The following is a 25200-nucleotide window of genomic DNA, read 5'->3' as shown; positions in this document are numbered from 1 at the left end:
AGAAAAGGCTAAAGGAGCCATGTATTAATTACTGACATTTGGGACCTAATCTGCACTGTGTCTGCATGTGTCTGCAGGCCAAAGATGAGAGAAACTACCACATCTTTTATGAGATGTTGGCTGGACTTCCTGCGCACACGAAACGGGCCTTCTACCTACAGGAGGCTGAAACCTACTACTACCTGAACCAGGTAAATAGAGGCATTTACCAAGACACACCATAGACATCAATACAACACAATTGTTTTAGTCATTTTTTTGAAGAAGACAGCAGAGAAGGTATGATTTTTCCCTGATTAGTATAAAATCAATTGAACCTTGCATGAATCAGTTTTTGATCAAATCGAGTGAGCCAGTGATTCAACGGTCCATTCTATGGTCTCACTTGTTTTGTTTGTAATTGAATCAGCCGTTTTGAACGAATCGTTTGATTTGAGTCAATGAATCATTTTTTAAAACAGGGATTTGCTGATACCTACTGGTGGTTTTATTGTCACCGTTATTTATAATTATGTTCATGGTATCATGTCATGTTAGGGTGGTAACTGTGAGATCACTGGGAAGGATGATGGGGAGGACTTTAGGAGGCTACAGAGTGCCATGGACATTCTCCACTTCAGTCCTGAAGACCAGAGCAGCATATTCAGAGTGCTGTCATCCATACTGCACTTGGGCAATGTCTTTTTCCATAGAGTGGAGGTATTCTACACTTAAACATCTGAAAAGTCCTTCAGTAGTTTTATGCAAATATAGCAGTCTTACATGAGCAATGAAATCAATCTTGTGGACTGTGTGCTTTGGATTCTCTGTCTCAGACAGAAGTGCAGGAGACAGCTGGTGTGGTGAGCACTCAGGAGATTCGTGCAGTAGCCGATCTGTTGCAGATTTCCCCAGAGGGTCTGCAAAAAGCCATCACCTTCAAAATGACGGTACATACATCCATAATGTGCTCTGAACAACAGCATGTGGTATTTTGGGCCAGTTTTATTTTGATTTGATGTGGAAACCATCTCAGACTCACATTATCCACCTTGCATATGCGCTGAACTCTACCCAAACTTCTAATAGATGAAAGAGAAAAAGGGTGAGAGAAAAGGAGACATTGTAATGACATGTAAGCAGGTTGCTGTTAATGAGTTCCAGTAACCTAATTTAATTATTCTGAGTTCAGCTCTGTGGAAACCACAGTAATCTAATCAGGGGTTGCTCAGGGCTTGAGTAATCTTAACACCTAATAGCTCACTCACTGCCAGGATACCTTAACATTACATCACACAAAGATCAATGAAGGTAAGCGAGGCCAGACAAGATAAAATCAGGTCAGTTTTATTTCTAAAGCATTATTCACAATACATTTTAGTATTTTTAGAAAATAGAACATTGATACTCTTAATAAGAACATTTCCCTTCTAATGCAAAAAAAATCTCATTCTCAGTAGTGTAATGCAAAAAAAGTACACAATGGTAGCATTTGTTGTACTAATTTAAATTTATGCTGATTTAAGTAAATGATAGTAATACAGTAATAGTAATGAATGCTCATTTACAATTATAGGAATTAGTAGATTCAAGATTTTTCATTATTGTGTTTATGATTTTTCCTATATTTTTAATTTAGTAATTATTATAATTTTATATATGGACACATGAGAAATGTGACATGGATTTTTTTTTAAATACACCCAAACACATTTTGTTATTTGTAACACATTTAAAGCATTTTTTCATGTTTGCTTAGCACGTGAGGTGTTACATGAATACAGTGCGATTGCCAGTGTGTTTTTGGTTTGTGTCATGTTGAGCATCTTGCTCATTTAATAAGTAAAGCTCTGTTATCCAGAGCTGACAGGTTTGTGTTTTCACCAGCACTTGGATCAGCTGTCACATAACACTGTATCAGTTGCACACACTGACTTTGACTTGTGTGAGTGACATAAAGTGTGTGTGCGGGTGAAATTGTATCCAGGTCTGTTCCCTGACTTCCGGGCAAGATGAGTCATAAAATTTAGGTATTTCTAGACATATAATCAAAAGATCTATTTTACAATACTTTGCAAAGTAAAGCAAAGTGCCCAGTAAAGTAGCATACAGTACCACAAAAATGTGATGTCAATAGATCACATGCTGGTTAGATACTCACACATTTTAGTACTTTTTTGTGGTTGTCTTTACACATAATTTGGCTTTTGTGCTTTCTTTAATGTTCATAAGATTAAATATTTATTTAAACATATACACTACCTTAACGGCATATTATTCGGTTTCGTCGCAGGAGGCAATGAGAGAGAAGATATACACTCCCCTCTCAGTAGAAAGTGCTGTGGATGCCAGGTACACATTATGAAACACATTTTCTAGTTATTTGCAATATTGTTTTCATTGCATTTCAAGTATGTTTTTCTCCACTCCAATTACAGAGATGCAGTTGCCAAGATCCTTTATTCCTTGCTCTTTCAATGGCTGACAGAACGTATTAATGGGCGGGTTTATCCCAAGAATGATGCACTGTCCATATCTTTACTGGATATATACGGGTTTGAGGTATACAGTGACACTCCCGAAAACACATTTTGACACATTTATTACCTTAAAGGTTAAGTGTGCAGTTTTTATTTTTTGATATTTAGACCCTTCTTAACATACAAAATAATATTTACCTGCATATATCTCCATCATCTTGATACGTGTTGTCCAGAGCTTGACATTCAACAGCTTTGAGCAGCTCTGTATCAACTACGCTAATGAGAGCCTGCAGTTCTTCTTCAGCAAAATCATTTTCAAACAGGAACAGGTGAGAATTAATATGCACAATACTGTTCAAAGGTTTGGGGTCATAAGATGTTTAAGTGTCTCTTGTGCTCATTGAGGCTGCATTTATTTGTTAAAAATAGAGTAAAAACAGTAATACTGTAAAATATCATTAGAATTTAATATAATCTTAATATATTTTACAATTAAAATGTATTCCTGTGATGCAAAGCTGAATTTTCTTTTAGAACTTAATATATTTTTAAATTAAAATGTATTCCTGTGATGCAAAGCTGAATTTTCTTTTAGAACTTTTATTAAGAAATTTTTTGTTGGTTCAGTTTTTTTAATCTTACTGACCCCGAACACACTATGATTTCTCTGAAATATCGATTTCAAACATTAAATTGCACACTTTCTTTCTGCACATCTCTATAGGAGGAGTACATTCGAGAGCAAATCAACTGGAAAGAACTGTCCTTCACTGACAACCAGGCATGCATAGACCTTATCGCTGCAAAGCCCCATGGGATACTCCGCATCCTTGATGACCAGAGCTGCTTTCCACAGGTTACACACTTGAATTTTAACGTTGAATGGGGATAAATAAAAAAAAGTCTGTTAACTACATGTTTTAACATTTGCTGACAGGCCACTGACAACACCTTCCTTCAGAAGTGCCACTATCACCATGGAAACAACCCCCTTTACTCCAAGCCAAAAATGCCACTGCCAGAGTTCACTGTCTATCACTATGCTGGCCGTGTAACTTACCAGGTAACAGACATACGAATTGCACATGCAGTATTTTAATTACACAATTAATGCCAGAATCAGAGGCCAATGAGGTTTTAATGATAACAGCTTATGAAAACAGAATCTCACAAAGGGTTGTACTGATTTTAGGTCCATAAATTCCTGGATAAGAACTATGATCAGGTTCGGCAGGAAGTATTGGATCTGTTTATGCAGAGCCAGAGCCGAGTGAGTCAATGAATCCCCATGCATGAATCTGTACGTGTGTGTGTGTGTGTGTGTGTGTGTGTGTGTGTGTGTGTGTGTGTGTGTGTGTGTGTGTGTGTGTGTGTGTGTGTGTGTGTGTGTGTGTGTGTGTGTGTGTGTGTGTGTGTGTGTGTGTGTGTGTGTGTGTGTGTGTGTGTGTGTGTTTGTGTGTGTGTGTTTGTGCAAGAGCATGAGAAAAAGAAGCCACAAATTTCTTCATGTGCATAGGTGTATTTTATGTATACCTTAAGTATGAATGTGTGTATTTTTCTAAAATGCATATGTGGGTGTGTTTTCTAGATGGTGTCCAATCTCTTCATAAAACATGCTGAGATGCTGAATCAGCAGAAAGGAGCAATGAACAGGAACAGCACAGTGACTCGAAGATATCAGCCCTCTACTGTGGCCGCCAAGTTCCAGCAATCACTACAGGAGCTTCTAGACAAGATGGAGAGGTCTTAAAGACTCAAGCACACATAGAGATATACAGTAGTATTTACTCATATCAGCACATACACATGCATTCATGTATTTGTTGTTTCTTCTGATTATGTTTTTTTTATTTAGTCAGTTAAATATCCTGTTTTTCTCACTTTTTTCAGGTGCAACCCATTTTTTGTCCGCTGCATAAAGCCAAATAATAACAAGGTATGAAAAGACGTTAGGCAAGCATTACTATTATTACTGGTGCACAGTGTTTTAAGTATTTGAGCACTATATGTACTGAGTTTCTGTTACCACCCTAATGCATAAATTAATTTAATGTATTTGCATGTCCGTTCAGGAACCTGGTATATTTGACCCTGAGTTGGTTGCTACTCAGCTCAGATATTCAGGAATCTTGGACACAATCCGCATCAGGAAGGAGGGCTATCCAATCAGAGTGCCGTTCCATAAATTCTTAAACAGGTATCCTACTCAACAGCTGGTGCTTGTTACTTATGGATGCAGTGCGGTACTGTGTGTAATCTAGTCTAGTGTTATAAATAGACGTGTGCCAGTGCATAAAATACAGCATATTAGAATAAATTATCTCTGCCGATGTGTTTCCAGGTACAAAGCCCTGCTAGGAATGAAGAAGCCGCCACCTCCAGATGGAGATAACTGTGTCATTATGTTAATGAAGCTCTGCCCTATCAACAAAGGAGATTATCAAGTGGGTGTGTCAAAGGTAAGCAGAATGATAATAAAACACAATAAACAATAAAGCGCTTCTAAGGGGCCGTTCACACAAAATGCATGAGTTTTTTTAAAAGTGCAACGCAGAATGGCTTCTCCACCATGTTGTCGTCAAATAAACAGTTGTCATGCCAACTTGCTACTGTAAACAGAAGCTTACAATGCTTGCCCCGCCTCCGGGGTTTTCTGATTGGCCCACTGTTTAGAAACTGACATTGACGATCTGTGCTGTGTGTAAAAGTTGAAATTCTTTTAACCCAAAGTCTCTTTAAGGCAAGTCATGTCACTCGGCGGCCATCTTTGAAATGCCTCTCGGGCATGCAAGTGCAGCTAATATTTCTTTGAATAGGGAAACATCAAATTAAATTAAATTTCATATTTGAAATCACCAATGAAATCTAACAACAACTGTATCATAAATGTTGTTTATTTTGCTTAAATCGCGTTAAAAAAGCTTATTTTTCCGACTAGATAACTGCACGTCTCAGGCCCCGTTTACACTAAAGCGTTTTCATTTTAAAACGGTGTTTTAGAATAAATACAATCCTCGTCTACACAGCATTTCTGCTGCGTTTCAGAAACGATCTCCGTTTACTCTACACAACCTAAAACGCATCTCACGTGACCATTCATGCAGGTACAGCCATAGATATGAATAGGTAGATTCCCTATTATTTAGATCGCGGATGCATCTACGTGCTTGGAGCGATCGAATGGGGAATCTACGTAGACACGGCCATCAAGGATACGCAGAGCAAATGTGGGCAGCCACGCCATCTTTTCAGAAGTCTTCGTTCTGGTCCGTTTACACTGAAACTCAACCCCAGAGTTTTCAAACTAAAACAGGGTCTACGGCATTTTCAAAAGTCTCTGTTTTCGAGGGTCGAAAATGCCGGAGTAGTGTAAACGATAGGTGTAACCGTAGCAAAAGTTATGTGTTTTAAAACGAAAACTCACTAGTGTAAACGGGCCCTCGGAGCGTTGACTGTTTCTATAGCAATCGGGACTTCTAACAGCAGCTGCAGTGACACACTGACTTTACCAATTAGCGATTGGCTCTTTTGCTCAGAAGGCGGGGCTTCGTTCGATAGAGCGGCCATATTGAGCATTGCATTTTTCCCCATTTAAAACTATACGATTGTGGAATTGAATGAAATTGTGGAATGCAGGGTTATTTAAAACTACAACCATAAAAACATAATAATTTGAAATAAAAATAAACATTAAGTGAAATAAAATAAAATATAAAAAAATATTTTATTTCAGCTAGTTGTCAAAGCCACATTGCTAATTTTTGTTTGGAAATATTGACATATTAAAAATGTAAAAGTTAAAGTTAAACAATATTAAAAATTAAAAACTATTTGTAAAAAAATTAAAATTCAAAATTAAAACTATATTAACAAAAACAATGAATGTGTTTGTTTTGTTTTATTTACTCAGCTCTTTCTAAAGGAGAATGTGTATCAGTTATTGGAGAGTAAACGTGATCGTATGATGCATGTAGCTGCATTGACCCTTCAGCGTTATGTACGGATGTATTTTGTCCGGAAGAAATTCCTCAAGTTCCGTTCGGACATGACAAAACTTCAGGCTTACTGCAAGGGCTTCCTGACCAGGTAAACTACCTACTGCTTGTAACTCTTCAATGCCATATTTTTTGCAAATACAAATGTTTGTGGTTAAACTTTGCAATATGATTTACAGCTAGAGAATCCAAATACTGACTATTAATCCAGGTGATATTGTGCAGTTCAGGAATTTGAACCATACGGGAAAATTTAGTTTGCACTAGCTTTTGATTGTAGCTGCTTTCACAAGGTTTCTAGTTGGCCTAAGCGTAGTTTAGGTGCTTGATCAACTGGTAAGGATGGTCAATCTGGCAAACCTTGTTAGTAATGGTAGACCACCTTGATGTAATTTATGAGAGCCTGGTTGAGCTGGTTAACCATGTTCCAAAGCTTGATTTGACCACCTTATAATCTGTTGTTTTTTTTCCTGCAAGGAAAAAGATTTTTTGTAGAAAAAATCTAAATGTTACAATAGGATCAACAAAACTGAAAGTTAAATCTCATTGAAATGACTGAAACTCTGGCTCTAACTGTGTTTTATGCCTTATAGGCGGCGGTTTCTGCGAATGCGTATAAACCTGATCAAGCACCGTGCAATGGTCCGACTTATTGTCAATCGCAAAAGATACATCAGGGTACGTTACCTAATAATGAACAGTTACTTTACTAACTGTGTACTGCAGTTAAAAATAAGTAATTCATTAATGTGAGCTCCGATTCAGGTTTTTCACATTTTTAATGCTGGCTCTCTGTTTTGTTACAGGTCAACCTCCTCTTAGCGAGACGAGCAGAGCAGGAAAGGAGAATGATTGAACAGGTAAAAGAAGAGTCTGTGCTCATTATTAGATAAGGACCAATTACGTTTATTTTATCACCCCAGTGTCTCTTTGCAGTGTTAACAAGTTCATATTTTAAAATATGAAACTTTTAAGCTGACAGAACTCATTGTTCTACAAATTTCAAACTCTGAATCCCCAGCCACTTAAACATTTTCCACTTTTCCTAACGAGTTTTTGTAATGTGTTTCCTCTCTTCTGTAGGAGCGAATAAGCAGGGAAGTGGTAAATGTGACTCAGCTGGTTATTCCTGCAGAGTTGGGAGGATTGTTACAGGCCACAGCAGGTTATTGACAGTTTCCAGTGTGTGAAAAGCTCTTTTCCTTATTACTGATGATATTTCAATGCAGTACCAACCATTTTACATTCCTCCTATTATAATCAATAAAACTATCAAGTATATGATGTTGCAGTTTTGCAACATTTCACATTCCTCATTGTTTAATGGGGAATCACGTTTGAAAATCACATTTGATACACTGACATCTTGCAAAACTAATGAATAATAAATAATATTAAACCTATGTTTTGGCTTTTTTTTTCTTGTTAGCTGGTAGGGAGCGTCATTCAGACTGCTTGGCTCTGGTTCAGGCTCCAAGAATACAGACAGACCCCCAGCTCACTCTTCCACTGGACATCAACAACCATTTGATGACCAAATATATACGCACACATTTCAGGGTGAGTGTCCTACCTGCTAACACACACACACACATGCATAATATTCAACATAATGCAGTAAATCTTGACTTATTTGTGTGTAGGAATTGCAGTTTGGCATGCTAACAGCACCGCTTGAGAACTCACTGACCCGACTAGAAGATGATCTGAAAGCGGATGCTCTCGATGTGTTTATACTGGTAACATTACATTAACCCTCAACCCTCATTTTCAGCACTTCTCTGCAGTTCTGTTGTTGAATTTTCATATCTGTATTTGATAGATTTTGCGTTTCATGGGAGATCCAAACCTGAATGGAGCTCAAGAAAACTTGTTTGGAAATTACATCATTCAGAGAGGCCTTGCCACTCCACCAATCAGAGATGAGATCCTAGCGCAGATAGCCAATCAGGTGTGGCGGAATGAAAACACCAGAAATGCAGAGAGAGGATGGTTGTTGATGGCCGCCTGTTTGAGTTCCTTTGCTCCGTCTGAGAAGATGGAGAAATATCTGCTAAAGTGAGAGAATATGCATGCGAACACATACACTACTGTTAAAAAGCTTGGTAACTTTTTTTTTTTTGACAAGTACTTTTCTAAGGAAGTCTGTTATTCCTACCATGACTGTATTTATTTAATTAAAAATACAAGGAAAACAATGATATTGTGAAGTATTATTACAATTTTAAATAACGGTTTTCTACTGTTCAAAGAAGAACAGCATTTTTTTTAAAATAGTAAAGACTTAAACATTGTTACACTGCCACTTTTGACCAATTTAATGTATCCTTGCTAAATAAAAAGTATTTATTTATTTTTTAAATGTTACTTACCTCAAATCAGTCCATTTCACACAATGTCAATTAAGAATTAAATGAGTACAAGCAATGCAATAGTCTAATAAGTCTAGTTCTAATGCGAGATTTAGTGACAAAGCAGTTAATGAACTGTCTCTCCCTCTGTCTCTGTCAGATTTGTGTCAGACTATGCTCTGAATGGCTTCAAGGCGTTGTGCCAACACAAACTCCTCCAAGCCATGCAGAAATCCTACCTAGTCCCTGAAGCGTCTCGAACATACCCTCTATCCCTGCTAGAGTGGACTGCCACCCGCAAAAAAGCACACATGGTGCTTCAGGTGCACTGTTTTGATGGTAAGATCCTGATAATTTGCTCTTACATACAGTATATGACAAAAGAAGAGAATAAATGTGTGCCATGGCCATTGAACAAAACAGCATGGTTAAAGAAATTGTTAACCCAAAAATTTTAATTGGCTGCAAATTAAGTAAAATGTGTAAATTTGCTGCAAATTTTTTTTTTAATAGATTTCAACAAATGTCCGTTTTTAGGTGAACTATTCTTATAACAACTGAGAAAATGCATTTTAAATTACTGATTGTTTTTGATTGTCATGTCTAGTGTTGGGGTTAACGCATTACAAGTAACGCGAGTTACGTAATCATTACTTTTTGCCCAAGTTGATTGTTAAGTAATCCATTTACTTTTTATTTTACAAGAAAAGAGTTACTTTTTCAAAAAAGTAAAGCCAGTTACTTTGTTTTCCCATTTATTGACTGGCAAGTCTCCTGTCCCCATATTGGGAGAGGTGTTGTGTGCACTGTGTGAACATGATGTAGGTGTAGACTAAATGTGAATGTGCATTAATTCATCCCACTCGCAAAAAAAACAGATTTAGTATTCATCAAAATTAAATAAAACAGTGAAATGCAAACTCAGAGTATGACACAAACCTGCAATAATTAAATGTTACATAACACAAATGTATCTAATCCCATTTATTAACTAATGTCTTAACTAGTTAACTAATTAACTAGTGCTGCTGACCTTTAATGATCCAGTTCAACAATACTAATAAGCAAAAATGACTTCAGATAAACTAACAGTTGTGCTTCATTGTTTTTTTTATTGCTGAAGAGTGTTGAAACGTCTTCTCCTGTGTTCTACTGTACACATGTAAATTTACTTTTCCTTCAGCCTGAGGTTTATTCATTACACTTTTTGGTGTGAAAGGGCTTTTATATTTGGGGCTTTTATATTTTAGGGCTTTTAACTTCTTATATTAAAAACAATCAAGCCCTGCTCATATTTAAAAAGTAACGTAATGTAACGCATTACTTTCCATAAAAAGTAACTAAGTAACGTAATTAGTTACTTTTTTAGGGAGTGACGCAATATTGTAATGCATTACTTTTAAAAGTAACTTTTCCCAACACTGGTCATGTCATCGTTTCCTTTTCAGAATGAAAATAACTCTAAAATAACTGCATAAAACAGCATAAAAACAGCAGTCAGTAGACATGATTTTTGACTTTTGACAGCATTGATTCTTGACTCTTGTCACCTGGGTTTTAAACTGATCAGTTTTAAAACATTGTGCAACACAGAGCCCCGGTGCTAATTAATGAGATGTAGGTGGTGCTGCATCCCCCCTGCCCCCCCTCTCTCTCTATTCTCAATTTCATTTCCCTCTCTTCTGTCTGTGTCAAATAATGCATGTTATTATCAGGTCAGAATGCAAATCAGGGCTGGTGTCATCTGTCCATTCTTTCTTCTCATCTCTTTAATCTCTTTTTCTGTCACTCGCTATATCTTTCTTTCAGCCTCTCCTCTTTCATCTAATCTCACTCCCGCTCTCTGTCTCTCTGCTTTATTTCACTCCTCTTCTCATCCAGTTACACTGTCTCTCTGTCCTCGCTTGTTTGGGCAGGAGCAGATTAGTCGATATATGATAGTGTGTGTTTGGAATGTGGATGTGTGTGTGTGTGTGTGTGTGTGTGTGTGTGTGTGTGTGTGTGCTGGTACAGATAAGACGGTCAGTCTGCATTATCTTGACTACTGTTTCCACCCGTCAACTCTCTTACAATTACATAACCATTATTAGCTAAAGATATGAATGTCCTCTTATTGGAGGTTTTCCCCCAGTGTGTTGATCATGAAGTGTTAAATAAAAGAAATTTCAGGAATTTCAGAGAAATATTTCAGGGATAGTTCACCCAAAAATATGCATTTTCTCATCATTTACTTAATCTCATGCCATTCTTTATATGACTTATATGTACAGTATATAAATAGAAGTACATTCATAAAAAGCAAATAAGAAACATAGATTTGCTACTATATGTTTCTTATGCTTCTTATTTGCTTCTTATGAGTGTGCTTCTACTTACATTTTACAAACTGGTCAGTGGAAATTGAATATTTGTCAGCTCTCCTTTTAGGAGGGGAACATGTCAGTTATACTCACAGTAGCTCTAGTGACATTAGCTTTTCCACTGGGATCTTATAGATTGCAGTTATGATTTTTGGCATGCCAACATTTCGAAACTCACTCAATTATCATTTTACTGACTCAAAGAGATGGATTATTTTTCTAAACATGTTTGTTTTTGTTCATTCAAAGAAAGAAAGTTGTATGGGCTACATCTGGGATGGCAAGAGTGTATCCCAATTTGTTTTTTATATTTATATTATAGGAAAATTGAATAATCAAGTCAGTTTAAGTTGTTAAATGTTATGCTGTTACTTTTCTAAGCAACCAGATTTGTGCTTTTTACCCAGAAGGCTGTAAAAAAGCAAAAAGCATAGATTTAGGAGGAAGCCGAGCTGTATCTAGAGACAACAATATCAGAGAGACTTCTGTTTATTTGATTCGAGCCAGTATTATTTGATTATTTCTTTGTAGGTGTGTCTTTCCTGTGTCCTGTCCATTCCTGGACAAATGGAGAGGGACTTTCTGGAGACGTTCTACAACACAGGTGATTTTTTTTTTTTTTTACAATAATACAGCATCTTAAGGCTGGAATACACCACAAAACCTTTGCACAGATTTGTAGTCTGGATGAGTCGACACTAGTTGCTGAAAATCACAGGCAGTCTCAGATTTGAGTTGACAGATTTCACAGAAAATTGTGTAGATTATAAACATAATAGACTTGTGGTATCGGTCATCCTGCAGGGGCGTGCCCTCTGAGAGCCGATGGGGTTGGTCAGTTCTGATGAAGGAGCCGGCGCAGTGGGTGGAGTTAGAGGGTCACGATTATGTTCTGGATCTGGTGTGTGACCTGGAGCTGCTGCCAGACTTCCCCAAACAGAAAACATACTTCATCATCTCTACTGAAGACCCCAGCAAGGCACGACCTAACGCGAGCATGTACGCAGTATATTTAGTCATTCTCAGACATGTTTCCATTGTAGTGCTTTCTTGTCATAACATTTAATACATATGTTTATACGCAGAAGTCTCTTTGGCAGTGGATTCGAAGAGGATGAGAATGGACCGCTCTCATATGCCAACCGAAAGAGCGCCGTTGCAACCAACAGCCTACCAATTTCTGAAGGCCACTACAATCTGGGTAGCCTTTTCAGCCTTTTAAAAGAATCACAACATACATCAGTATTAGGGGTGGAATGGTTCAACTTTTTCATGGTTTGGTTTTAGAGTCACAGTTTCATTATGGTTCGGTATATGTGCTGTGTTTATGGAAAAACTATACTTCCAAATAAAAATAAAGAAAATAAGAATCTTACTACAAGCAACAGCACAAATAAATACAAAAGAGTAAAGATACAAACAAAATAAACAGTGACTTTCAGTTTTTTTTAGGTAGGTCTAGCATTAGTTTTTAGGTACAGAAATTGAATAAAGTAATCAAATGTAATACAGCATTGCACATTTGACTGTATAAATTAAAGATTAATTTTTAAGTCACAAAAGCTATCCAATCAAAAGCATTGAGTGATTTATTTGTTGTTGCTGTTCGATTAATATTAAGACTGTCACTTTAAGAGAATGCACTGATACAATACATTCAGCCAGCTATGTCTGATACTTACCAAGACGGACATTTTGACATAATTTTTGTGTGAATTTGTCTTTTCAAACACAATACTTCAGAGAGAGCTTTATATTTGCGCGTGTTCCGGGCATAGACTGTAGGTTCCGGGACGTGGGTTTGCGTGCTTCGGATGAGCGCATGCACAAATCTTCTCACTGCTCGCACGAGCTCGCGTCCTCTGGCTCTTAAATGTTTAAACTGGCAAAACTTAAATTAGTTTGTTTCAACACAGAAATCAACGTGTGCTGTTCAGGTCTCTCCTGTGTGCCCGGGTGATAAAGAAAATAAATGACTTCTCATATTCCAGCATACAGCATTCACATAGTTAAACTGTGGGCCTAGCGCGTGCCGAACCGTGTGTGGAGAACCGAACGGTTTGATTTTTTTTCGCAAACCATCCCACCCCTAATGAATATGCATGTCGCCCTGCGATTGTTATTGCACCGATAGACCTATTGGCCCGCCAGTGAATAACCGAGCATAACCTCAAGAAACCCTAAACTACAGCCCTTGCTTTAATCAGTAGTAGCAGATCTACAGCCCTGCATGTAAAGTAGAATCAGATACACACAGAATGGCTAGATTACATACAGCTGAACTAACCCCGATGGTGTTCTTGTAACCTTTCTGTGTGCGTGTCCTGAGGAGGCAACATTATACAGGTTTAAAGAGGTCTTGCAGAGGTGAATGCACAGGTCATTGATCATTATTAACTTTTTTTTGGAGGCAGTAGTTTGTTCTACTTGTGTACCTGTCTTCACTTGGTTTGATGAGACTTTAGGGTTGACTTTCTTTTTTTGATTAACATATTCTCTGACCCTTAGAATTTTTTGGTCGAATATAATGTCATTTATTTGAAATATAAATATTTTGTAATATTATGAATGTCTTTACTGTGACTTTAGATCAGTTTAAAGTGTCTGCTGATACTTTTAAACAGTAGTTTAATTTTGGGATTTATTTGCTTCTTAGGTAAATGTATTATGTTTAAAGCATATTTAAATAATTTTACTGAAATACAGTAGAAAGGTACAGATTTTGTACATGATTAAATATAAATTCCTGTTCACATTATCACTTTGTCCTCCTTTTTTTTAACTTTCTCTCTCTTCTGTCTCGTTATGTCTTTGTCAGACTCAGAACCACCCTATGATGGCACTCAGAGAGGGATGGACCGGTATTTGGACAGCCTGTTTGACCCAGTTCTGTCTGATGGAACTGGGGTACGGTGTCACCTGATTACCTCACACACACAAATGTGAATAAGAGAGAGTGAGAGTATGGAAGATTGCTTTACAGTCTTACTGTAATTCACAGATTCTCATTTATGTGAATGTTGATTGTGTGTGTATTTGGCTGGGCTTACTATGATCGTTTTACACACAGCACTAGGAAATAAGTAAGCAAATGAGGCTGTAATTTTTTAATGAGGCTTATCCCACACACAGAGAGAGACAGAGACCAAGAGTCATGCTGTAAACAGCACACACAAGTTATATCAATTAGATTTCTCTAATATTTGTTACAGAAATAGATTAAAAACGTGTGGAGCCCCAATACGTTGCATTATTATATTATGCAATGTTTTTTTTTTTTTTTAAGTACATTTAAGCATGTGGTCAGTAACTAACTGAATTATTCTTTTTCATGTAGGACCTTGATGCATCAGTTTTGTCTGGTAGGATGAAGGGTGGAGGAGGTATAGGTGGTGATGAAGCACAATCTCCTGCTAGGGTCAATGTCTCAGCTGCTCTTCAGCCTGGAGGTTCACACACTCATTTAATGCTCTCTTCTGAAAAGTCCAGCTTAAACAAGCAGGAATTTCTTTGCTGGTCCAGGCCGGTTTATGCTGGTTTTGGAACTGGACTGCCAGCAAAACCTGTCCATCTTTATCTGCATACGTACTGTATATACTGTACTATATAGCAAATCTAAACTGCCTGATTTTTTGTCGTAAAATGTATCTATATTATCACCCACATCTTTACATTAATTTGGATATATAAGTATGCCCATCTCATCCCAAGTATGCAAATCTCAACTGCTTGATTATTTGTATCACAAAATGGAATCTAATTCTAATCTAGTCAATGCTACTGTAAGGCATTAAGATTAAACATGAAAGGAATAGTTCACCCAAAAATAAACATTTGCTGAAACTTTACTCACCCTCAGGCCATCCAAGATGTGTGTTCTTCAGAACAGATTTGAAAAAGTTTAGTATTGCATCACTTGCTCACCAATGCATCTACTGCAGTGAATGGGTGCCGTCAAAATGAAAGTCCAAACAGCTGATAAAAACATCACAATAATCCACAAGTAATCCACACATCTCCAGTCTATCAGTTAACACCTGAAGAGAAAAGATGTGTGTTTGTGAGGAACAAATCCATTACTGAGGCATCACCATCGCTTCTGGCCAAAATAACAGTCCATAATAATGCTGAATGGAAAAAGTCCATCCTCTAGTGTTATTTCACACCATAATCCCCTAAAATATTTGTTTAAAACTGTTTTGGATGCTTGATCTGTGCATATTTCTCTCATGATTCAGGCAAGGCGACTTTTCTCTACAGTAACAGTATTATGGATAGAGGACACTTATTTTAGCTAGAAGCAACAGTTTGAACTTAAAACCATCTTAAAGTTAGAAACACACAGCTTTTCATTCCCAAAATGTTAATTGATGGACTGAAGTTGTGGATCACTCATGTTTTTAATCAGCTGTTTGGACTCTTATTCTGATGGCACCCATTCACTGCAATGCTGTAATGTAATGCAGAGAAAAAGTGCTATACAAATAAATTTGACTTGACTAATGAATCTGGTCAAGCAGCTAGTAAACTTAAGAAGCCTGGTAGGGACACCAGCATCCCAAGCTATGCTGATATTTTGAGCTGGACTTGAATTAGGAATGCTCACAGACATATATTAATGGTGTGATGGCCGTGTATGTGTAATATTTTTCTGCTCTCTGTATTCTGTAGCAGTTAGAGTTCTGCCACCCATTCCAGGTGCTTCAGTAATGTCCAGTATGCCAGCGGTGCCCCCAGTGTCAGGTATTTCTAATTAAAATGACTTCAGCTTTACAGGGATTGAAATTGAGTGATTTGGACAAGTATTCATTATGTCTTTCAATTCTGTCTGTCAGACCCGCAGCAAACTGTCCTGGCCCAACAGCAACAAACCATCATCAACCAGCAAGCTGTCATTATGGTAATAAAGTCTGTATTTAATGGCTTTATAACCAAACAGATTTCTTTAATTCAGTTTAGTTTAGTTTAGTTTAGTTTAGTTTTGTTTTGTTTTGTTTAGATTAGTTTAGTTTAGTGAAGGGTTATTACTGTTAACTAAATATAAAACCATAAAACATTTTTAGTACTTAAAATAATCATTAATTGAAAGATTAAAATATTTACAAGAAAAAAAAACTTTATCATTATTTTGATTTCAACTAGTTGCCAAGACTTGAAGTACTTTACCAAAACTAAATTAAGACAACTAAAAAAAAAAAATATAGACATATTTAAGAAAAATATATATATATTGTAAGAATAACAAAAAATGCACCACATAGTTACTAAACAGAAAATATGACAATATCAACAAAAACTATAATAAATAGTTACTAAACAGAAAATATAAAAATATCAACAAAAACTATAATTTTTTTTATGTTTTTATTTTTATTTATTATTAATTTCACTTTTTTAATTTTTTTTATGTTTTTATTTTTATTTATTATTAATTTCACTTTTTGAATGTTTGGTTGACATTTTCATGTCAAATATATTTTTTGTGTGTAAATTTTTATGCATTAGAAAGTTAGACTGCAATTTAAAAAACACAATTTTACCAAAAGACAAAAAGCTAAGACTACAGCAAAAGCAATTTACGTCATCCTGTGTCTGTCGACTCGCTTGACATCCTCAGGCTCAGCAGATGACCATGCAGGCGATGGCTATGGTGTCCAGTCCACCAATGTCTCCGCTCACCAGCCCCCCAACCAGCCCTCCTCCCACTCCCTACAGCACTCTGCCGCCTAGCCCATACCCTGCCATTCCTCCCAGCCCCTACGCTAACCTCCCCCCCAGCCCTTACGCCCTTCCTCCCCTTTCCATGTACACAAGCCCCCCAGCGACCCCCCACCCCACCATCCACTCCACCTCGATAAACACCACCCCCAGCACCTTAGAGGAGCAACAGAAGCCCCTGGAGAAGAAGAGCAGCCCCCCAACACCACAACCACGGAGTACCACCACCACAAAGGTGCCCAAGTATTGATATAATCTAATAGTTTATACTGTAAATCTAGTTTATACTTGACCTTGTGTGCTAGCAATGTTGTTGACTCTTTTGACAAGTTGCTTATGATGTTCCTTATTGATTTATCACATGACATGTATTCACTGATAAATTGTTGATTGTAATGAAATGGTAATGAATGTAAATAACATTCCAAGGTCAGTAATATATTAAATTGATCAAAAGTAATAGTAAAGACATTTACGTTGTTATTTGTGGTTGGGGGGTTAAATAAATCAAGTTTTCCACAAAAATATTAAGCAGCAAAATTGTTTCAACATTAATAAAAAGAAATGATAATAAGAATAATTAGAAATTAGTAAATCAGAATGATTTCTAAAGGATCATGTGACAATGAAGACTGGAGTAATGATGCTGAAAATTCAGCTTTATCATCAAAGGGATAAATTACATTTTAAAATATATTAAAATTGAAAGCAGCTATTTTAAATTGCAAAAATATTTCACAGTATTCATAATAAACAGCATTGTGAACATAAGAGAACTTTTACAAAAAAAAATCTTACAGACAAATTTTTAAACAGTAGTGTATAAACTTACAATAGTGTAAAAACAGTTTGTGTAGTTAAATGTTGTATGTTAGAAGGCTGATGAATTTGTTTGCTTTTATTAATTCTTATAAATATTTCTATCATTTTCATATTAATCAGCAACTAAAGTGCTTCTAATTGCATTTTGTCTTGTGAATATTCAGGACATGATGGCAGGACCATGACATTTTGATTGTCTTTGGTTATTTTTTATTTACTTATATTTATTTGTTTTTTGCTTTGATGATGATTTCTTACCTTTCACTAAATTGATTTCAGGCTGTTTCATCTAATGGGACATTAGGAAAGAAACAAGCCCCCGCTGCACCAATTAAACTTGACAGCAGGCCTGCCAAAAGACATGGTGAGTCATTGCATTCAATCAAATATCTGTGTGTTCAAGACTAATATGTCCAACAATTGAAACATATGCATTTTATGTAACTTCTGCATATTCCAACCCTTTTTTCCTTTCTCTCTCAGCTCCTGTTGCCATCACGGGTCCCATGCGTTCTGCTCCGGCTCCTGGCACAGAGGTGGTGAAATATTCGGTCTCCAACTCCGAGCACATCATTCCCAGCCACAACATTAAAGATATCATTCAGCAATATCAAACACCGCTCCCAGAACCTGTGCCGCAGATACCGAGGTGTGTTACCTGTGTATACTATTTGAGCCAATGATTCATTCATCAGATGATTTTATTTCCATTCTTATTATTAACTCCACTGGCATGTGTTTGATGACAGGCGGGAAGGTAAAGGTTTTGTGAAGAAGATGAACCCACATGATGAGGCAATGCATATCCTAAAAACACAGAGGGACAATCCACCTCCTCCGCAGGTATACCTCTACCTCTATCACTTCTTTTGAGCAGTTAAGCATTGCTAGCTACCAATAATTAATAATTTGTCATCGGACATAAAGTTATACTCCACAAGAGGGCGCTTGCTCTAAACTCTCCATAGAGCCGCATTTAAATCTCAGCATGTTTTTGTCTTGTTTAAAACAAACTACATTTATTTAAATGTATTAATTACAAGGACTTAATGTCAATATTAAATTAAAATAGGCCTTTATACACATTCCTGGTCATATTGTGCACAAAATGTTTGTCTTGGCAAACTTTGCTGTGTGTGTGTAATAACTGTTTGTGTAGAGAAAGGCTCCCACTCCAGCTGCTGTGTCCAGAGATCGAGGCCTCAAACCAACTAAAAGCAGCAAGAAGAAAGCACCAGAAGCACCACTGACTTTACCTCCACCAGGTAAACAACACACAGACACACATAACTTATAAAAACAATATAGTATTATGATGTATTTTTTGAAGATTACCATGGCGAAGTACCTTGCTGTTGGAAATACTGTTGTAACTAGTTTAATGATACAGTGCCATGGTATATATCAGAGTATGATAGTATAACCATTTGATACCATCTCTATAACTCTTTTTGTAAGAGATAAACTACTGTTCAGAAGTTTGGGGTCAAGAAGAAATAAATGTTTTTATTCAGTAAGGATATTCCAAATAAATGTGTTTCTTTTGAACTTTCTATTAATCAAAGAATCCTAAAAAAAAAAGTCACAGTTTCCACATAAATATTAAGCAACACAACTGATTTTCAGCATAGGCAATAATAATAAATGTTTCTTGAGCAGCAAAATATCATATTCAAATGATTTCTGAAGGATCATGTGACACTGAAGACTGAAGTAATTATGCTGAAATTAAGCTTTCCCATCACAGGATAAACTATATTCAAAATAGAGAACTGTTTAGTTCACAATTTTACTGTTTTACTTCATTTTTGGTCAAATGCAGCCGACTTTCAAATACATTAAAAAACCATGCAGACTCCAAACTTTTGGACAGGTGCATACATGTATAATGCATTTGCCCTCAACCATCTTTCTTTCTCCATCTCTCTCACACACCAGTGTCCAGAGATCTTCCAGTGGAATCTGAGAGCATCCAAACCCAGCTGCACAGGAGCAGCACAGAGGAGCATTACACCTACACAAACGTTCCCTGGAAGATATACCTCAGGAAGGAGGTGTGTGTTCAATGTATCGTTTGTTTCAGAGTGTGTAATTCATCATTTTGTGGATCATCATGAGCACAGAACTAACGCTGCTGTACAAACTGCTGTAGGTCTTCTATCCTAAAGACACTTGGAATCATCCTCTAGTGCTGGACCTCATATTCAAACAGGTGAGTGCTAAATCAACTCCAGTACTGAATTAAAATAGAATTTGAAATATTTTTTGTTACACTGTATATAAAAAATTATTTTATAATATACAATACTGTTCAAAATTGTGGTCTCTGTAAGGTTTTTTTTTTTTTTACTGTTTTTGAAAGAAGTCTCTTATGCTCATGGTGCAATAATATTATAAAAAATACAGTAAAAACAGTAATGTTGTGAAATATTATTATTTACCTATTTATATTAATATTATTTATATTTAAACATGTTTTAAAATGTAATTTATTCCTGTGATGCAAAGCTGAATTTTCAGCATCATAACTCCAGTCTTCAGTGTCACGTGATTCTTCAGAAATCATTCTTATAAGACAATTTGCTGCTCAAGACACATTTCTTATTATCAATGTTGAAAATAGTTGTGGTGTTCTATGATTAATAGAATGTTCAAAAGAACAGCATTTATTTGAAATAGAAATATTATAAATTCCTTTATTGTTACTTTTGATTCATTTTTTTGGATCCTTGCTGAATAAGCATTCATTTTATTAAGTATGGAAGTATCTTGCCTTCATTCTTCAATCCGTAAATGTATCATTTATTTCTTGTTTTTAAATTGTGTTTTTCAGATTGTTAACGACACGTTTACAGAAGCCTGTGTGCGCATTACTAAAGAGGAGAGGCAGAAGATGAAATCCTTGTTTGGTGAGGAAGGAATTCATTTACAATTAAATTTCTGCTCAGTGTGAAAATATTTTCCATGAGAACTTGTTCAGTTTACTGTTTATGATGACTACACTGATCTGTTATTACGGTACATGTGTTTGTTTCATAGCACAATATGGCATCGAGCCGAACACAGATGTTCAGGATGAAAGTGTGAAGAAATCGGTGATCACAGCTGCCAGGGAGTCATGGGAGATTTATTTTTCTCGCCTTTTTCCTGCCTCTGTGAGTTCCGTTTCCTGGCAGACTGTTAGTGAGAATGCAATGGGCCGATGTGTCACCAGTGTGTGTGTTTGCAGGGCAGTGTGGGTACTGGAGTGCAGGTGTTGGCAGTGTCTCACTCTGGTATCAAACTTCTCAAGACCGTAAAACACAGCACTGCAGCTCCAGACTACTTCCGAGTGCTCCGTCCGTTCAGGTGCGTCATCCCTCCAGCCATCTAACCGTCTGTCAGCAGTACACCTTCTAAAGCATCTGAACTCTCATGCTCTCCCACAGCTACACAGACATCCTGTTCGTTACCATCCCCTCTCCAAACATGCTGGAGTTTAATCTAATGAATGAGAAATTGATTCTGTTCTCGGCCAAAGCACCTCAGATCAAACATATGATAGATCTTTTCATCTCTCATCTTAAGGAGGTATGGAAAGGGCTTTGAATTCTCATGTTGTCGTTACTTAAGGAGCCTTCACACTGTCAAAGGCTCTGATTTTAAATCAGAAACTTCTTCCGCAGGATTCTGAGTATGTGGTAGCAGAGAGAAACTTCATCACAGAGGACAGAGCTCTTCTCAGCTTCCATAAAGGAGATATCATTCGTCTGCAGGCCATGGATGGGTTAGAGGAGGGTGAGAAGGAGTGCACTCGCATGCACACATTCAAATCTATAGTTCTTTCCCACAATCAGTGATGCAATGTATGAAAGATTGTAGTGGGGAAAATATTGACACCCCAATACAAGACATTGTTGAGTCCAACTAGTCACAGAGTCTAAGTGCACTAAAATTAAAAGGTTTGGGGACAGCATGTTTTTAACAGTAATTAATGTTTTAATTAGCAAGGATTAAAAGTAACAGTTAAGACATTTACAGTGTTACAAATGCTTTCTATTTCAAATAAACGCTGTTCCTATAAACGTTCTATTCTTCGAATCCTGAAAAAAAATGTATCACGGTTTCCACAAACATATTAAGCAGCTCAACTGGTTTCAACATTAATAATAATAATTACTAATATACTTTTTAAAAATATGTTTTTAAACAGCAAATCAGCATATTAGTCTGATTTCTGATGGATCTTGTGACACTGAAGACTGTAGTAATGATGCTGAAAATTCAGCTTTGCCATTACAGGAATAAGTTATTTTAAAAAATTTGAAAATAGAAAATAGTTATTTAAAATTGCAACTCTTCGATCAAATCAATTCAGCCTCTGTGAGCATAAGAGACATATGAGACCCCAAACTTTTCTGTATACAGTGGTTTTGTTAAGTGTAAGTCAGTAAACGAAATGGCTCTGCAGTAAAATCTCTAGAATGGAGCTCATAATATTTGCATTCCATCAGACGAGCTGCAGTTAACCTTGGGAAGGCTTGTCCTTGATACTCCAGGAAATCTGTGAGGGGGCTGTACAGTGCATGATTACAGCAATACATAAACCGCTGTGTATGCATTTTAGAGGAAGAGCTGCGACATTTTATGGTTTGCACGTGTGTTTGTGTTTCAGGTCAGAGATACGGCTGCGTGGTGAAGAAAAAGGTCATTTACCTCGAGGAGCTGAAGAGAGGCACACCAGATTTTGGTTTGACATTTAACATACAACATTTTTTATTATTATTTTGTATATAGGATGCTTTCAGTTGTGGAACTACACTTGAAATAATATATATTTCGTAATTTAATGAAATTATATATTTATTAAATGCATGCATTTATTTTTTTAATGTTAATAAAAAGCAAAATACAGAAATAATAAGCTGTTTTTCAATTTTCGATCAGAAATTACAAGTAAATATAACAAAATATTACAAAGAAACATTTAATTGTGTAATAAGTCTGGAATTTTTAATTAGAAAGAATGATTAGATAGGATTTTCTTTTCAAATGTACTCCAATAATCTTTTCAATAATCTCCTTTAATTACAAAAAAATAAAAAATAAATGGCAGTGTAAGCAGGACAAATCATCGGTGATGAATGTTTTTCCAGGCTGGAGGTACGGGGCAATGCAGGGTCGGAGTGGAGCATTCCCTATGGATTGTGTGGTTCCTGTGGCTGCTCCTGATTTCCTGAGTCTCCCAGCAGAGAGGAGAGACGAGCCGAGAGACAGACAGGGCCGAGTGGCAGCATCAGGAGCAATCGCTCTCGCTGTGGCCTCCACTGCGGCTGCACATGAGCTGGACCCATCACTAGAGGTATTTCATATATATTCATTATATCTCTGTGACAAGGTGTTTGATGGCTGATATAATGTCAATACATTATGTCATGTTATATAATGATTGCAAATGTGATGACAATAAAAGTGCTGAAATGAAACCTTTATTAGTCTTTGAAAATAAAAATTGTGAATTTTTACTGTTATTGGTCTGAAGATATATTATTAATATTAGATACTTGTTAATGTGTCTGTTTTGTGATTGTTAGTCGGATGGATTCGGGGATTTCGGTGACTCTGAAGCTGAGGGGAATATTCTTTTGGACAGCCAGTACAACATGGTGGAGTTTGCCAGGAAACATTTCAGAACGTCAGATGGAAGCAAGAGGTTAACCACTATTATATTACAAAAAAAATCCTTTTTCATTCATTTATTCATCCTTTTTTTTTTCAAAATCTGATAGTCAAACACAGGACTAAATCTAAATTTTGCCATTCTTTATGTGACTAGTGATTCATTCAGAGATAAGTCCAAAAAAGGTAAAGGAAATAAAGACCCTGCAGAGATGGTGAAATTCAGCAAGGTACTGTGCCCACTATGCATACATAAACATATTAATACATGCATATACATATGCACTTACGCGTCTGTTCAAAGCTTTGGGGTCTTTTTCTTTTTTCAAGAAATGAGTAATTATATTTAGCATAAAGGTGACTGTAAAGACATTTACAGTGTTACAAAAGATTTCTATTTCAAATAAATGCTGTTCTTTTGAATTTTCTATTCATTAATAAAGCTTGGGAAAAAATGTATCAGGTTTTTCGCAAAAATATTAAACAGCAAAAACTATTCTGAGTTATTTTAAATTGTGGTAGTATTTCAAAACATTTAATAAATGCAGCCTTAGTGAGCATAAGAGCATACCTTTTGAACAAAGTATACATATACATATGCATAGAAAATACACATAAACTTCTGATCTCTTGTTTTCTCCAGAACCCTATCCTAGAGTCCCTCATAGACTTCACTGACCCCAACATGAACCGGGTTGCTTCTGAAATTTTCCTAGGTGAGATAAGAGATAAATCACAGACACTCCATCTGCTTTATTTTTGTTTATTATGTTTTGTTATGCATCATATCTCAAAATTGATTTCTTTGTTTTTGTTTTGGGTGTAGCCATAATGAAGTTCATGGGAGATCATCCTCTCAGGGGCCAGTCGGAGCAGTTTGTGGTTTGCACCTTCCTGAAGGTAAAGCACAACCTCTCAACCATGTGACCAGCTGTACAGTTGCCATAATGCACATAGACCCCCAGTTGTGTTTATTTATTAATTTTACTTTTGGCTATAATTCTACTAATATACATCATTTTTGTAGTTAACGGGTGAATATGGACTGATGAAGGATGAGGCGTACTGTCAAGTCCTCAAACAGATTACAGCCAATACAAGCTCTAAACCGTGAGATACACACCTCTTCTTCTTCTTTTTTTTTTTTTTTTTTTTGCCTGTTGGATAGGTCTCTGTGTTAAGCTGTGAGTGTGTTGTGTTGCAGTGACAGCTGTCAGAAGGGCTGGCGGTTACTCTACATCCTGACAGCATTTTACCGCTGCTCTGAAGTGCTCAAACCGTTCTTACTCAAGTTCCTACGAGACGTCTGCAGAAGTCCAGAAGTGCTTTTTCATGGTAATTATACACCACGTGTACACATTTAACATATGTTAGTCTCCAAATTAAAGCACTATTTTTATGATGCACAATGATCTAATATTATTTCATGTGTGATCTGCAGGAATTGCTAAAGCTTGTGAACAGAACCTGAGAAAGACCTTTCAGTTCGGTGGCAGGAGTGTTTACCCCAGTAGTATGGAGCTCAAAGCCATAATGGTCAATAAATACACATAAACACAAGACCATATAAACATCCACACCCCTGTTACACATATTCACACAAACAACTTACTTTTCAAAACTATGGGGTCCATGTGATTTGATGCAATTTGAAGCAATGATCTTAACTTTCTATTGATCGACGAACCCTAAAAAATGAACCATGGTTTCCACAGAAACATTAAGGAGCAAAACTGTTTTCAACATTATAGTCTGGAGTAATGATGCTGAAAATTCTGCTTTGCGTCACAAGAATAAATTGTAACATTTATTCAAATAGAAAAGTTCTTATAAA

General features: G+C 36.5%; 1 protein-coding gene across 3 annotated transcripts in view; it reads left to right on the top strand.

Moving 5' to 3' along the window:
- The window catches only part of myo15ab (myosin XVAb), a 40820-nt gene that overhangs the window by 10599 nt on the left and 5021 nt on the right, over positions 1-25200 (top strand). For all 3 annotated transcript variants that reach the window (XM_042716949.1, XM_042716947.1, XM_042716948.1), the window contains 49 exons: positions 78-191; positions 538-699; positions 816-929; positions 2273-2331; positions 2418-2541; positions 2696-2791; positions 3187-3318; positions 3400-3525; positions 3655-3732; positions 4051-4205; positions 4353-4398; positions 4535-4659; positions 4804-4921; positions 6373-6548; positions 7051-7135; positions 7264-7317; positions 7541-7622; positions 7887-8017; positions 8101-8196; positions 8280-8515; positions 8969-9147; positions 11700-11772; positions 11973-12167; positions 12254-12369; positions 13987-14075; positions 14506-14617; positions 15840-15911; positions 16004-16068; positions 16786-17121; positions 17988-18072; positions 18192-18357; positions 18458-18551; positions 18868-18973; positions 19647-19762; positions 19861-19920; positions 20542-20617; positions 20748-20863; positions 20938-21056; positions 21137-21278; positions 21374-21485; positions 22363-22437; positions 22844-23049; positions 23282-23400; positions 23524-23596; positions 24010-24082; positions 24193-24266; positions 24394-24476; positions 24571-24701; positions 24808-24902. In XM_042716949.1, coding sequence (XP_042572883.1) covers positions 78-191; positions 538-699; positions 816-929; positions 2273-2331; positions 2418-2541; positions 2696-2791; positions 3187-3318; positions 3400-3525; positions 3655-3732; positions 4051-4205; positions 4353-4398; positions 4535-4659; positions 4804-4921; positions 6373-6548; positions 7051-7135; positions 7264-7317; positions 7541-7622; positions 7887-8017; positions 8101-8196; positions 8280-8515; positions 8969-9147; positions 11700-11772; positions 11973-12167; positions 12254-12369; positions 13987-14075; positions 14506-14617; positions 15840-15911; positions 16004-16068; positions 16786-17121; positions 17988-18072; positions 18192-18357; positions 18458-18551; positions 18868-18973; positions 19647-19762; positions 19861-19920; positions 20542-20617; positions 20748-20863; positions 20938-21056; positions 21137-21278; positions 21374-21485; positions 22363-22437; positions 22844-23049; positions 23282-23400; positions 23524-23596; positions 24010-24082; positions 24193-24266; positions 24394-24476; positions 24571-24701; positions 24808-24902 — 5667 coding nt within the window. The remainder of the gene's footprint in view (positions 1-77; positions 192-537; positions 700-815; positions 930-2272; positions 2332-2417; positions 2542-2695; positions 2792-3186; positions 3319-3399; positions 3526-3654; positions 3733-4050; positions 4206-4352; positions 4399-4534; positions 4660-4803; positions 4922-6372; positions 6549-7050; positions 7136-7263; positions 7318-7540; positions 7623-7886; positions 8018-8100; positions 8197-8279; positions 8516-8968; positions 9148-11699; positions 11773-11972; positions 12168-12253; positions 12370-13986; positions 14076-14505; positions 14618-15839; positions 15912-16003; positions 16069-16785; positions 17122-17987; positions 18073-18191; positions 18358-18457; positions 18552-18867; positions 18974-19646; positions 19763-19860; positions 19921-20541; positions 20618-20747; positions 20864-20937; positions 21057-21136; positions 21279-21373; positions 21486-22362; positions 22438-22843; positions 23050-23281; positions 23401-23523; positions 23597-24009; positions 24083-24192; positions 24267-24393; positions 24477-24570; positions 24702-24807; positions 24903-25200) is intronic.

This window comes from Cyprinus carpio, chromosome B1 (genome assembly GCF_018340385.1).
Source record: "Cyprinus carpio isolate SPL01 chromosome B1, ASM1834038v1, whole genome shotgun sequence".
Classification (NCBI taxonomy): domain Eukaryota; kingdom Metazoa; phylum Chordata; class Actinopteri; order Cypriniformes; family Cyprinidae; genus Cyprinus; species Cyprinus carpio.
Note: the sequence above shows the minus strand (reverse complement) of the source record. Positions and strands in the feature narration are given on the sequence as shown.